Source organism: Barbus barbus (assembly GCF_936440315.1).
Source record: "Barbus barbus genome assembly, chromosome: 20".
NCBI lineage: Eukaryota > Metazoa > Chordata > Actinopteri > Cypriniformes > Cyprinidae > Barbus > Barbus barbus.
In genome coordinates this window covers 10,272,987-10,286,901 of record NC_136748.1, presented here as the reverse complement: position 1 = coordinate 10,286,901, position 13,915 = coordinate 10,272,987, and the positions used below count along the sequence as shown (strand labels likewise).

The following is a 13,915-nucleotide window of genomic DNA, read 5'->3' as shown; positions in this document are numbered from 1 at the left end:
GTCTGACCCTGCCTGTTTCTGACCATGTTTCATAATAAAGCCTTGCATATGGATCCGCACGTCTCGTCAGCCCCGTAACAGTTGCTGTACTTTGAGAATTTGCAGCACATGTTATCAAACTGATGAAGATGTTTTTTAATGTGCTGGTGCTCTTTTATTTGCAAGTAAGTTGCAAGTAAGTTGCAGCACGTTGAGCTTTCTCAGCCACTTTATAACCCCCCCCCCCCCCACACACACACACACTAAACATAAAGATGTACATTATACATTAGACTGGTTTCATATTTATTTTTATTACAACATTAGTCTCAGAGGTACTTTTCAGGAAGTATATTGAATATTATCTTTACATCAAAAAGTTTGAGAACCACTGGACTAAACTAAAGTTTTTATGTTATTGGTTCATGCTGTACTACACTGCAGAAATTTACAAAAAAGAAACATTTGACAGGCTATAATTGAAGCACTGAAAATAAATCTAGTGTAAATGTGCACTTCAATATTTGCTGCAGTAAAACCATTTGGAAGAAATGGTTGCATCATTCAAAGGACATTTCACTTTGCACGTTTTAACATTTTGAAAACGCATAAACTCTTTGCTTTTTCTGGGGAAGTGTGAATCTGTTGGGGATGTGTTCATAGGGCAAATAGAGGCCAACCGATTTTACAACCACAAAGTAGAACAATTCCTGATAACAGAATGTCGAGAGAGACAATTTCTTCCTGTTCCAGCTGACATGCATGTGACTGACGTTAGAGAGCATTTTTTTAACGAGAAAACTGAGTTCCTTCGTCCACTATTCCCTTTGGACAGTATGAACACTTGACATGGGTTTACTCTTCCTAATACGACTTTAATATTTTAAGAGGCTGTTTCCTTCGTCCTTCCTTGTTCTGTCACTGCAAAGTTGAATATGTCGGCATGGGAAGAGAAACTAAGGAGAGTTGTTACAGTGGAGCCAGTGATTTTCCTCTACATGACCAGCACTTTCATCGTAACACCTGCATATCAACAGATGATTATCACAAAGGAAAGAGAGCTGTTGCGATTTAAAGCAGGAAAAGTAAAGAGAGAGAGTGAAATGCAGAGACATTAATCAAGTGCGTCCGGCGAGTCAGTGTTTTGTTCTTTGAACTGAAAAACAGGTCAGCAGGGTCCAGTTCTAGTACACAAAACGGAAATGCCCGAAGCAGAACCACGGAGCGCTTGGAGAATAGCAGTGGACCTCGAGATGTACTCAAAACCCAAAACTACAGCAGGCATTAATCAAGCCGAACCGGCCATGACAGTCCCAGAGCAAAACAACAGGCGCTGTGATCACTCATGCACCAGATTAAACAATCGCTGACAGTCATTAGTCTGTATTCTGTTGCTGAACTTAAACATTGGCTATGCTTGACAAATTGCAGTATCTTTGTTTTAACCTTGTGCAATGACATGAAATTTTACTATTTTTCATGAGCTGACATGTCCTGCTATGCGACATACAACATTGACATATTTTTAAACAGCTTTTGCTATTTAAATATAACAATTTAATATATAATTAAATATAATAATGACATTAAAGTTTAATATCAAAATATGGGAAGACTACATGGAAAATTTAAACATTCAAAATGTTTGCGTTCCCATTTGCTCCAATAGCAAAAAAAAAAAAAAGCTCTCTGTATTTTCTGTAAAAATAATGCATAATTAATAAAACACAAAATACAGTGTTATAATGAGCCATTCTTTTTAAATGAATATTTGAAGTTAATAATTTTTAAGTTAATGAAAACTTTGCTTTAATAATTTAAATTAATTAAATTAAACATAATTGTGAGACTAAATGGAATATTTGTCATTTGACATGCACTTAAAGCAAGCACTTGAAGGCAAAAATTATGATAAAAAAAAAAAACAGCTTGGCTAATGTCTATTTCATTTGAACAGTAAAAAATAAATGTATACAGTAAAAGTAAATGTGTTTATGTGTGTGTGTGTGTACATATATATATATATATATATATATATATATATAGTATTTTACAATTACATTACTTTTTGTACATAATGTAATATAATTATGAAGGTAATTTTAATAGGTAATGCTAATTTGTTTACTGTAGAATTTTAACATTCTTTTACATTAAAATAAGTAATATTTTTTACCGTTTAAATATATTTGCATCCTGATGAATTCTGAACTGAGAGAACCTGTGTTTTTAAATGAATGGCCTTTTTTGTTGTTTGTTTGATTTTTTAAAGCATTGATAATAACTTTAACGTTTGTTTAAAAAGAAACAAAAAGCATCAAAGTAAAACAGAAAATGCAGGAAAAATAATATGTGTGGACTGTAAAGACATTTCTATGAATATAAATAATTCAGTGAATATATGCATTTGTTTAAGGGTGACGCTTTCCAAAACATGCAGCTGTTTTTAGTTCCTCCTCTTGTCATATTGCAATTTTTTCCTTTTCCTGAGCGAGTGTCCTTCCTTTCCTCTCTCCTTTAAATTATCTTACCCTTCCAATGAACTCTGCAGCTCCGCACATAACAGCTCTCAGAAAAATGTGGATGAATATATCATATGAATGAGCACAACTCCATGCAGTGAAAACTGTTCAAAGATTAAAGAGGTTCCAATCATTTATTGCAAAGTGCTGAATTTATGCCACTCTTAATGGCCTCGATTCTTGCCATTTACTCTTTGATATCATCATATTTGTGAGGTTGCAGTTCGTGAGCTTCCCCGAGGCTTGTTCTTACAATAACTGAGGGCGTCCCCCAGCGCGATGGCTTACTGATTAGAGAAGTAGAAAAACCGCAAAGCTAACCTAAGACGCAATACTCAAATTTAATTTGATAACATTTGCTCTAGCTAGAAAAGGACTGTTAAATGTCAAGATGTAAATGTGGCGCTAGTTTTGCTTAGCCTCATTGCTAAGTGCTAAGCCTCACCCAAAAAATAGTACTGACCTACAGTAACTGTTGCCATCTAACATTTTAACTGACCAGCTTGTGCTGTTATCTCATATAAACATGTTATGAACAGTTTTGTTCACTTATCTACGGAAATATCATATGAGCCAGAGTGCTGTTGAGCATGAACCCTTTTATTTTATAGATAATATATGTAATAAAACACAACATACAGTGCTATAAATGTCCATTCTTTTTTTGATGAAAATCTGAAAAATGTATGATGTTAATAACGGTTGAAATGCGTCGTCACAGTCTGTGATCAGGGTCCATTAGGCATGGTTGCAAGTGTGATAGGGTACACGGAGTACAGTATGAAACTTTCTGCTTTTTTCATCACTACACAAAAACTAGATGCTGAAATGAAGTGATTTTTCACATGATATTTCTTTTGCTTGTGTACTAAAATATAATAAATTGATAATAGCCATAATTAGTTCATATTTTCCACAATTAGCTCATAAATACGAGGTGCATTTTTGTCTCAACTGTACCCATATGATGTACAGTTGAAACAGTAGCATGGTACAGCTGAGACACCCATTCTTAATGCTCTAAAGCTGGCTAAACATTTATAGCAAATGTTATAAATGACAAAATTACAGTTTTAAATAATTACAGTTTAAAAATAAATGTATTTATTTAATTTAGATTTAGTTAAACAAAATAGGAACAAATATCTAACACTATAAATATATGGCAAACAGTACAAATGTAAACATAACAATATACATACCTGTATATTCTATAACCCTACCCCTAAACCTACACATCACTCGAATATTTCTGCATTTTTACATTTTCAATCATTCTGTATGATTTATAAGCTTGTTTCATCATGGGGACCTAAAAAATATTCCCATAAGGTTAGAATTTACTGGTATTACTACTTACATTTGGTCCCAATAATGTAGGTAATACCAGTACACAAACACACACAGCCTCTGCATGCATTTTATTTTCTATGATTGAACTGTTACTGTATACAGTATATAGCAACCTATAAAGGGTGACTCAACTGTACCCACTTTACCACCTTGTATATTTCTTAAAATGCTATGTAATCCTTTTAACATTCACATTATAAAATATGTCCATTAATAATAGACAGCTGAAATATCACAAATATCATTTTCTTTTACAGAATTTGCATAGCATCTGTGTAAACGTGACTTTTATCCTATTATCATAACACTGTACAACTAAACCGCATGTGAAGCAATAGGACACCAATCCGGGTACAGTTGATACACTGTGTCTCAGCCGTCATGCTCGCACGTTTCTCTAGATTATGAAAAGACCTTGCATCGCACAATGTCATAAAATATGCCTATTTTTAGAGCACAGAGTAACGTTTGCAATGGCACTATATGTTAAGTTTAACAATCATAAAATAATAATAAGCTATTCATTGTGGAAGGGACAGGGTGAAATGAAAATCTCACCTTGAAAAAAAAAATGTTTGCCAATATCTTCGGAGTGGAAAGACGCACACATTTCAAATTTCCCATCATCAAAGAGAACGCTAATACACATGTGGAGCAAAAACCACAGCTCAGGGTTCTTGTGCACGCAAGTTATTTAAGGTGTTTCAACTGTACACGTCTCAAATGTACTCAGTCTACCGTATGCAGCTTCAGTTTGGTTCAGTTCATACAATATTATTCAATAATAGTGAATGTTTTTATTCCAAAACAGAGCCACAAAAGCTGTGTCTCCAAGCAACATAATAGTGGTTTTTCATTCAAATTGAACCAGACAATTGAGTGAATGACTTAATGATTCACTCGTAAAGTGTCTGTTCCTAAACAAATCAGTATTTTTTTGACAAATTGGTTTAGTGAATGGATAATTCACTCAGTGAATGACAGTCATTACTGCCATAGAGATTAAAATCCCCCCAAAATCATGCAATTATGGCTATTCTTAACTATTTTACATTTTGGGAAACTGAAAGCTAATGAATTCGTAAGACTGCATGTAAACATTTTTGTATGATCTGCTTACACCCCAGTAACGGTTGGTAGACCTTCATAATTGTTTTAGTTTCCCTGTGCAGCCAGAAACACAAACTACTAGCCAGTTTGTTTAATGTCTCGTTCAAAATGACTCACATACTCAAGAACAGGGTTTGAATCACTCTGATGAATCATTCATTGAATGAACTCAATCTGACCACTTACTGAACTGCAAATATTATTGTCTTGAGACGAAAATTCCTTCTTGAAAAGAAGGATTATATCATTAGCACATTCAACAGTTATTTTTGTACTAGAAAGTAAAAACAAAAAAATATTCAGAGCGACATGTGTAGCTATACAGCTATAAATTAAGAGACCACTTGAAAATTGTCTCTGGATTTGTGCAAAATGTAAGTTTAGGTTAATTCTGTGAACTACTGATGACATTTCTTCTGAATTGTAAATAAAATGTTGTCATTTAGAGCATTTTCTAACAACTGGTCAAATTAACCAAAACGTTTTCAGACATGTTTATATCAGCCCGATCTCACGGCAATTCGTACATATTTTACGAGGTGGCTAATTCGTACGACCTCACTCATACAAATTCATACGATTTTTGCTAAATCGTACGTATTTTATGAGTTGCCAATTCATATGAATTTGTACGAATGACCTACACCTAACCTCGCCCCTAAACCTACCCGTCACTGGGGTTTAGACAAATCGTACAAAATCATACGAGTGAAGTCTTACAAATTCATACGAATTAGCCACCTCGTAAAATATGTACGAATTGGTTGTGCGATAGCATAGGTTTATAATCATTTTTAGACAATACAATAACAATGTTTTAACTTCAATATCAATATCTGGTGGAATATGATAACAAATGAAAACACACACACACACACATGCACGCGCACACATATGTATATATTTATATATAATACAAGTATTATACAAGTATATAGCTTAAATAAAATGATACATAATAAATAATATAGAATACACTGTATTACTTGTTCTAGATAGATCTACTCAAGCTCAGAGACCTTTAGCTTTTTTTTGTTATGTTTACTCGACAGTGCTGTGGTGCTCTATATAGAAATTTATATTTGAACTTATTTTTCAGTATCTTTTGTAGGTGTGTCAAGGATTGCTCAAGAATGATACTGTCTGCAGTAACCCCGGACACCACAAAGGGGACGAGGAGGTTCAGATGACAGCCTCCTACATCCTGCTTTTATTCAACGCCACCCTCAGCCTGGTCTCCATTCCTCCCGCCATAATGCTGTGCTCCTGGTCTGACCGCGCTGGCCGTCGCTGGGTCATGGCGCTCCCGTCTGTGTTGTCTCTGTTGAGTGGGGGGTTGCTCTTGGCTGTAGACTTGTTGGAAAACATCAGCGTTTACTGGACCCTGATCGCTGCTGCCCTAACAGGCCTGACAGGTGGCCATGTCTCCATTTTCCTCAGCTCATTCAGCTACCTGGCCGATCTGACCATGGGCTCCAGCTCCAGTCGCACTTTACGCATGGCAGTAGCCGAGTCCATGATATTCGTTGGAGGCACAGTGGGCTTCCTACTGGGTGGATTCTTGGAGCAAGAATTCGGACTCCAGGCAGCATTCGGGGTCTACATTGGCTGCCACGTCCTGGCGGTACTTTATATTGTGCTTTGGCTGAGAGACCCTACGATAGGAAAAAATACATGTATAGCTCCCTATAAAGAGGATACAGCTGAGCAAGGTTCTCAAGCAGACAAGTCCCGTCTGTTTATCCTAAAGTACGCCAAGCTGTCTTTCAAAACAGTGTTCAAGAAGAGGTCAGGGCAGGACAGACTGAAATTGCACTTTCTCATTCTCTGCAAATTCATAAATAACCTGGTGGCTGTTGGTCAGTGTAAACTCACACATACACTAACGCAGATATATACACTATAGGCCGGTGGGAAAAGGTGTAGAAACAACGTTCACACAAAACTGGTCATTTTCACAATTAATTACAAAAAATGGCAAGTAACACATTGAATTAAACGTGAAGTGTTTAAGTAGAAGGTCTTTGTCATAAAATTAACTCCAGTAATATTTCTTATATTGCAACTTTATATTCAGTTTATATTCAGTGTGTCAACATTACGTAGGTAAATCTCAAGAAATCTATCAAGAATGGAATTGATTTATTTATTTATTCATTTATTTATATATTTAATTATTTAAATGTGCACATGATGACACTGTTTTCATGTAAACACTGCAAAGTTCCTGTAATTTATAGTAATTGTACTAAAACAAATAATTAAATAATTGTATTATTTCTTATAGTAATGAACATTTAAATTCAGCATGCAGTATATTATAAATAATTTTAATAATAAATGGATTTAATACAGTATGCTATATATACAATTTTCAAAAACAATGGTATCATTTTTAAAGATATTTTTTTATATTTTATATTTTCACATGAATTATTTTAGTATTATTATATTGTATTTTATTCATAATAATTTTTATGTTTATAATTGTTTATAATGTTATTTTAAAATACAATAAAAATAAATAAATCATTTTAAATAATATTTTAAATCATGCATTATAATATAAATAGGATTAATACATTGAATGATTAAAGTACAGTATAATAAATACTTAAAAAATCTGTTGGAGTCCTTTTTTTATTTCATGCTTTAAACCATTAAAACCTTAACTCATTAACGTTTAGTAAGAGGAGTTTAAAATGAAATATATGTGAAATAATGAAATAATACAGGATAAACTTTGAGATGGCTGAAATGAATTACCAGTGCAACTAATATGTGCCCCGTGGTCAAGTCAACTGTTTATGATGATAATAATGCTGAAGCACTGCAGGGAGGTTTTAAAGCACTCAATCTGAGTACTGTCACTCCTGAGGCCAGAGAGAGAGAGAGAGAGAGAGGGAGAGGGAGAGAAAGAGAAGGACAGAGTGATGTCTGTATGTCTCTATCAATTTCCATAAATTTTTACAATTTGATATTAGTGTTCCTAATAACGCCTTTAATTTTACCAAATATAATTGTTGTTATTTTTATAGGTTCATAATCGTTCAATCGTCTCGTTTGAATTATACTCTGTACTGCTTTGAAAAACATTGATCTTTGAAAGTCGTGGCAATAAAGATCTGGAGAGAGAGGGGACATTAATAATAATGTGCTTTTATGTGCATTTGTGTTTCCAGGGGATCAGTCGATCTTGCTGTTGTATTTGATGTATGAGCCTAGAGAGTTCACAACTGCCCTGTTTGGGGTATTTAACTCTGTGAGGATGCTGTTGATGGTAAGTGGTCTTGTTTAATGCAGTAATGCTTTCTCTGATGACTCATGTCTCTCAGCTAACTCAGAGTGGAGATCAGTGGACATCCTTGAAATACCACTAAATCTTTCGATTTCAGCTTCAAACAGCAGTACTGAAGTACGGCCATTGACTGGACACAGCTGAGTCTTTGCCTTCTCTTCATTTGAGTCTCTTCTCTAGCACACACAGCTGAGCACAATGCCCTTGCACACACACCCCTTTGATAACAAAACGTGTTCTTTATGATTATTTATGGGATTTTTCCCTGTAGTCAGAGAAAGAATGAAATGGTAAAGACAGGGGACTGACACAACTCTGAACACAACAAGATACAGCATCAGTCCATTCAGCTTCATTCCATCACACGGCCGGTTCTGCTCCATACGAGCTGCAATAATTTGGCACAGAGGGACGTACATGCACATGCTGTAAAACCAAGAATGTATAGGTCATTGTAGACACTGTCAGCAATGTTTAGTCTTTATGACTGTAAATATAAAGTCTGCTAAATGTGTAAAATTAGTGACATTATATCAGTTTAAAATATGTTTCTTAGATAAATAGTCCTGGGAAAATAACACACACACACACACACACACACACACACACACATATATATGTCTGCATATATTCAGTTTTGTGTGTGGTCATAAAATGAGTAAACGTGTTGACGGTCACAATAGAGACTGGTGGGATAACAGTGAACTTAAGTATACAACATAAATCCAATTGCAGTTGCTAGTGAAAGACAATAAAATGTTGCAATGACAAAATATTGCACTAAATTAAAAAATTTAAATGTTACAAAATATTTACAATAATGATGTTGTAATACTCGTAGCATTAATATAAAAATTTGATGTTATATTTTACAAAAAAGTAAACATTTTGAAATAAGGTTTTTTATGCATAATAATAGCCCAAGAATGTGATCAAACAGTTTAAAATAGCTGGGCTAAGATATATAACAATTTTTATGACTGCAGAATGTTTTTTATATCAGTACACACAATATTCCACCGAAAAATTTGGGATTAAACGGTATATTTATCTAAGAAACACACACTAGTGCTGTTAAACGATTAATCGTGATTAATCGCATACAAAATAAAAGTTTTTGAAAAGTGCTCTGTGTATATTTATTATGCATATATAAATACACAGACATTACAGTATATATAGAAAATATTTACATGTATTTACATGTCTTATATATATATATTATATAAATATATTTCATAGATAGTAGGTTGTATTAAATTTTACATTTATTTGTTTGTTTTGTTTAGTTTAACTTCTAACAGCAACTCTTTTAATGCATTTTATTATTATTATTATTATTTACTTTTTCTAAAATTAAGCTTTCTATTGCTATATAAGGTGAGGTAAATTAGGAAGTTGAATTAATTCTATAATTATTATTTATTGTGTATTATTATTATTAATTATATTATTACTTATTAAATGTCTCAAATTTAAATCTCCCAATGTAGATCGCAATTATATTTCTTGTGATGTTAAGATAATCCAATCAACTGTTACCCTTGTCATGGTCCAAGTGTTGAAGTCTTTAGTGGCATTTTAATTTATTTAATTGGTGATATTATTTGGTACAGAAAGCAATTTGCTCTCTCTATACTCTTTTGGGTATAAGTTTGGGTCCAATAAATTGTTTATTTTTTGTTAATTTGTTAATTTATTTGCTTGATTGTTTGAAAAAAAAAAACGTTTATTCAGCAAAAATACATTAAATTGATGAAAAATGCAGTATAGACATTTACATGGCTGCAGAATAATTATATTTAAAAAATTATCATGGTTTCCATAAAAACATTAATTTTCAGCATTGATAATATGATATTTTTTATTTATTTTTTTAGCCGCAAATCAGCATATTATAATAATTTCTGAAGGATCATGTGACATTGAAGACTGGTGTAAAGGCTGCTGAAAATTCAGTTTTGCATAACAGGAATAAATTACATTTTAAAATATATTAAAATAAAAAAAACTGTTATTTTAAAAAGTACTAATATTTGTATTTTTAATCAAATAAATGCAGGGCTGGTAAGCACAAAGACTTTAAAAACAAGTCCAAACGTTTGAACGGCAGTGTTCATTTCTAATAGACAACATGCAGTAAAGTATATATTATTAAACAATAAAGTATGGTGTTGCTTTTTTGAGAAGAAAGTCCATTTTTAAAACTAAGAGAATTATGACTTTTAATATTGATTACCCTTTCAAAAAAATCATTGTTTTGTTCCTTCACCATGACATTAGCAGAGTAGCTTTGCAGTGTGAGGCTGTCTGTACAGTGGTAGTGATGGGAAACAGGCTGAAGTCTGCTTTGTTTTTTCCGTTTGTCATGAGGAACCCTTCCTCCGAGCAGGTCGATGCAGTGTCTTAGAGTGACACTTAAACAAAGCCTGCCAGTTAAGGAGCACCCTTCCTGATTGGAGAGGTGATGGCTCTCCATTTATATCAGGATACACCACTGGGGCTCCAATCGCTCGACTGCCTTTTGTGTGGAAGCTGAAAGCATCGATCCTGATAGAACTTATTATACACTCTGTCTGTAGGGGATGTCAGCCAAGGGGCCGCCACCCAATACACGAAGCGAAAAGTTTTAATTAACCACAATTGAAAGAGTCAATTGGGGGGAAAAAAAGCGAGAAAAGGACAGACAAAGAAACTTTTTGAATACAAAGACATCGTGGAGGGAAGCCGATCTTGTGCTTCTAAAGATCTGAAGCATCAAAATCTTGGCAGGTCTGGCTGTGGTGAGCGTACGGCTCCATGCTCGCGGTTTTTATAAATGGCTGCGGGGCTGGAATTGACTTGTAATTAGGGGGGCGTAGAGTTGGTGAGGAATTATTAAACACTCCAGGCTCTAATGAGTTGATGAAAGTAAAAACACAGAGTGTTGACCTTTTCCGTGGAATGTTTATGCATTCCCATTATGTTTTCAGCTGTGAATCAGAGGCGGTGGCACAGTCTGTTGACACCGGGCCCTCGTTGGGCAGGGGGGGTAATTAAATCAGGACTGTTTGCTTGAGCAGTCAGGGCAAATGAGTCACGGTGTGCACCTCTCATGCGTGTTCGCACGCAAATGCGGGTGCAGGTGAGTTCGCTTTCAAGTGCTCTCAGACGTTCTGAGTGAGGCAGCCTGACTGTTTTTGACACTGTTTCATCAGGCACAAACCCTGAAGGTTAATTAATTCACTGGTTAGGTTTAAACGTGTCTGAGAGAATCTAAATATTTATGGGCTTTGTTTTCATACTAGCTGAACCACAGGACTGTGCTTATGCATTCTAGTGCGGTGCTTATGTATTTCCGAGATTGCACAGCTGTTATATTACATTATTCAACATCAGCATAATTTTAAGCATTTTGAATTATACATAGATCTTAGTACTCACCAAATGATCGGATTTATGGATGATAAAATGGGTGAAAAATCCCATAAATTTACACTTTAGGAGGGAGCATAGACACATCTCTCTTGGGCAACTACTTAGCAAATAATAAGATTGCTCTAGTAACCACCTGGCAATGCTAAAAACTCTCCAAACACTCTGGCAAATGCATAGCAATGTTATAGCATTGTAGCAGCAAGTTTCACACTAGTCACCACACCACTATATTTTAAAATGTAAAAACAACTAAAATGCTGTATTATTTATGCCAAGTCAGTAGATGGCGATGTCACTTTTGTAAAGAGACAATCAAAAATGTACATTTTCAACCCCCCCCAAAACACCATTGTCCTGTAAATGAAAGGCCATAAACACATACAAATTGTTCCGTGTTTAGTTGGTGACTCTAGTCCCACCTTATAGCTAAATTAGCCAACTGAATTTTTGATGGATGAATGAAAGTCCCACCTTTAAAGAGTTAATCGCATTTTGAATAATAGTCACATTTGGAGAGTCAAAGGTGCAGCCACATTTACCTTTGTTCTGCGAATTTTCACCGCCAAAATCCAGTTATTTCTATAGACCAATTCGGTGTTTGTAAACAGCGATGACGTTTTTTTGTGGGCAGAGACTATCTGGTGGCAGAAAATGACTGTTTTCAAGTAGCAGTCTATGGAAGCCATGGAATAAAAGAGTAAATTTGAGTTCAAATTTGTCTTTATTTTTGCAATTCCGAGATTATATGTTACAATTCTGATTAAGGAAAAACAGCGCATCATTCTATCTTTTCCCCTCGGCTCAGAATCATGAGTTTATATTCCTGACTTCTGGCGTTTTTTCCTCAGAACTGACAAGCTCGCTATTGTTGCGCTAAATTGAAGTATAAAGTCTGAACTAGGAGATATAAACTTGCAATTGTGAGAAAAAAATTGTCCGAATTGTGAGATAAAATCGGTAAATGTTATGTAAAATGTTAATAGTAATATGTTTAAATAGTATTTCATGCTGTAAGTGTAGGGCTAATACAATATGTGCCCTTTGAGCTGCATATTTGAATATTTAGACCAATTGTTTTAATCCATAGTCTGTCTGTTTAAAATGGCATCTTTGATGACAGTATTCTATAAAACTGATTTGTATTCCGATCCTTACATACAAAGGACACTATTTTTTTTTTTCACTTATTCCATGGATTTTACCCGTTTCCCTCCACTTGTTACCAGGGTTTTTCTACGCGCAGCTGCTACTGAGGTAACTGTGACGTCTACCCCGAATTGACCTACAGTAATCCCTACTGGGAATTTCACATGAGGGCGGAATATTTTCCTGCACGTATTTCACATCTAACTCAAGTTGGTCATGTTTGGTTTGAAATGGGTTTTCATCGCTACATTTTTGACAATGTGACTGCACTTTTATAGATTAAAAGAGTCTGTGGTCTTTTTCATTTTAACATCATCAGTTTGTCTACTCTTCAATATGCATTATCTTGGCCAGACTAAAATAAATATTGTTGAGCTAAAGAAGATCAATTTATTAAACATCTTATTTATTATACCTGTTTTTTTCTTAAGTGGATAGTGTAATCAAGATGGCAGCCAGATGGATCAACGATTTAAAGTTTGGTTTATGCAGTGTGTTTTGGATATTTTCAACATTTTTAGCCTTATTTTAACAATTTTTAAATTATACATCGATTTTAAAGTGAAATTAATTGTGCTAACCAACAACGGATCCATAGCAGATTACATAGTAACGAATCCCTATTTAGCTTCCATTTCACTCTTTGCTCTTTTTCAAAAGTTTTAATGGACTGTACTTCAGCCAAATGATGGCAGTTTATTTATTTTTTTCATCTTGGCAAGGTTTTTGAGCTCTAACCTACTGTGCTGCTCTCTGGCAGGGCTTTGGACTTCTGGCTCTATTTCCTGTGCTGATGAGGTGTATGAAGGAGCTGACATTAGCAAAACTCAGCGCTTTGTCTAGAATCGCCTCTTATGTCCTACTCGCCCTCTCAAGCAACACATGTATGGTCTTCCTAAGGTAAGCTCCCATCACTCAAATGACTCGAATGTTTTATATAAATTATATATTGACATAATGAAGCTCCTTGCAAAGTTATTGTGCATGAAGAATGATCGAGAAAACCATTATGTCAAGTTAATAATGCGGTAGGGTCAATGATGTGATTTATTTTGTCCAGACCTATTAATTTATTCAAAAATGCATTAAA

At 34.5% G+C, this 13,915-nt stretch overlaps 1 protein-coding gene across 1 annotated transcript in view; it reads left to right on the top strand.

The window, feature by feature from the left end:
* Positions 1-914: 914 nt before the first annotated feature.
* Positions 915-13,915, top strand: part of LOC306886716 (proton-coupled folate transporter-like) — a gene marked incomplete at both ends in the record, with an annotated part of 40,108 nt that continues 27,107 nt past the window's right edge. The window contains 4 exons of the mRNA XM_079444045.1: positions 915-1,064; positions 6,076-6,823; positions 8,147-8,244; positions 13,586-13,725. Of these exons, the coding sequence (XP_079300171.1) occupies positions 915-1,064; positions 6,076-6,823; positions 8,147-8,244; positions 13,586-13,725 (1,136 nt within the window). The remainder of the gene's footprint in view (positions 1,065-6,075; positions 6,824-8,146; positions 8,245-13,585; positions 13,726-13,915) is intronic.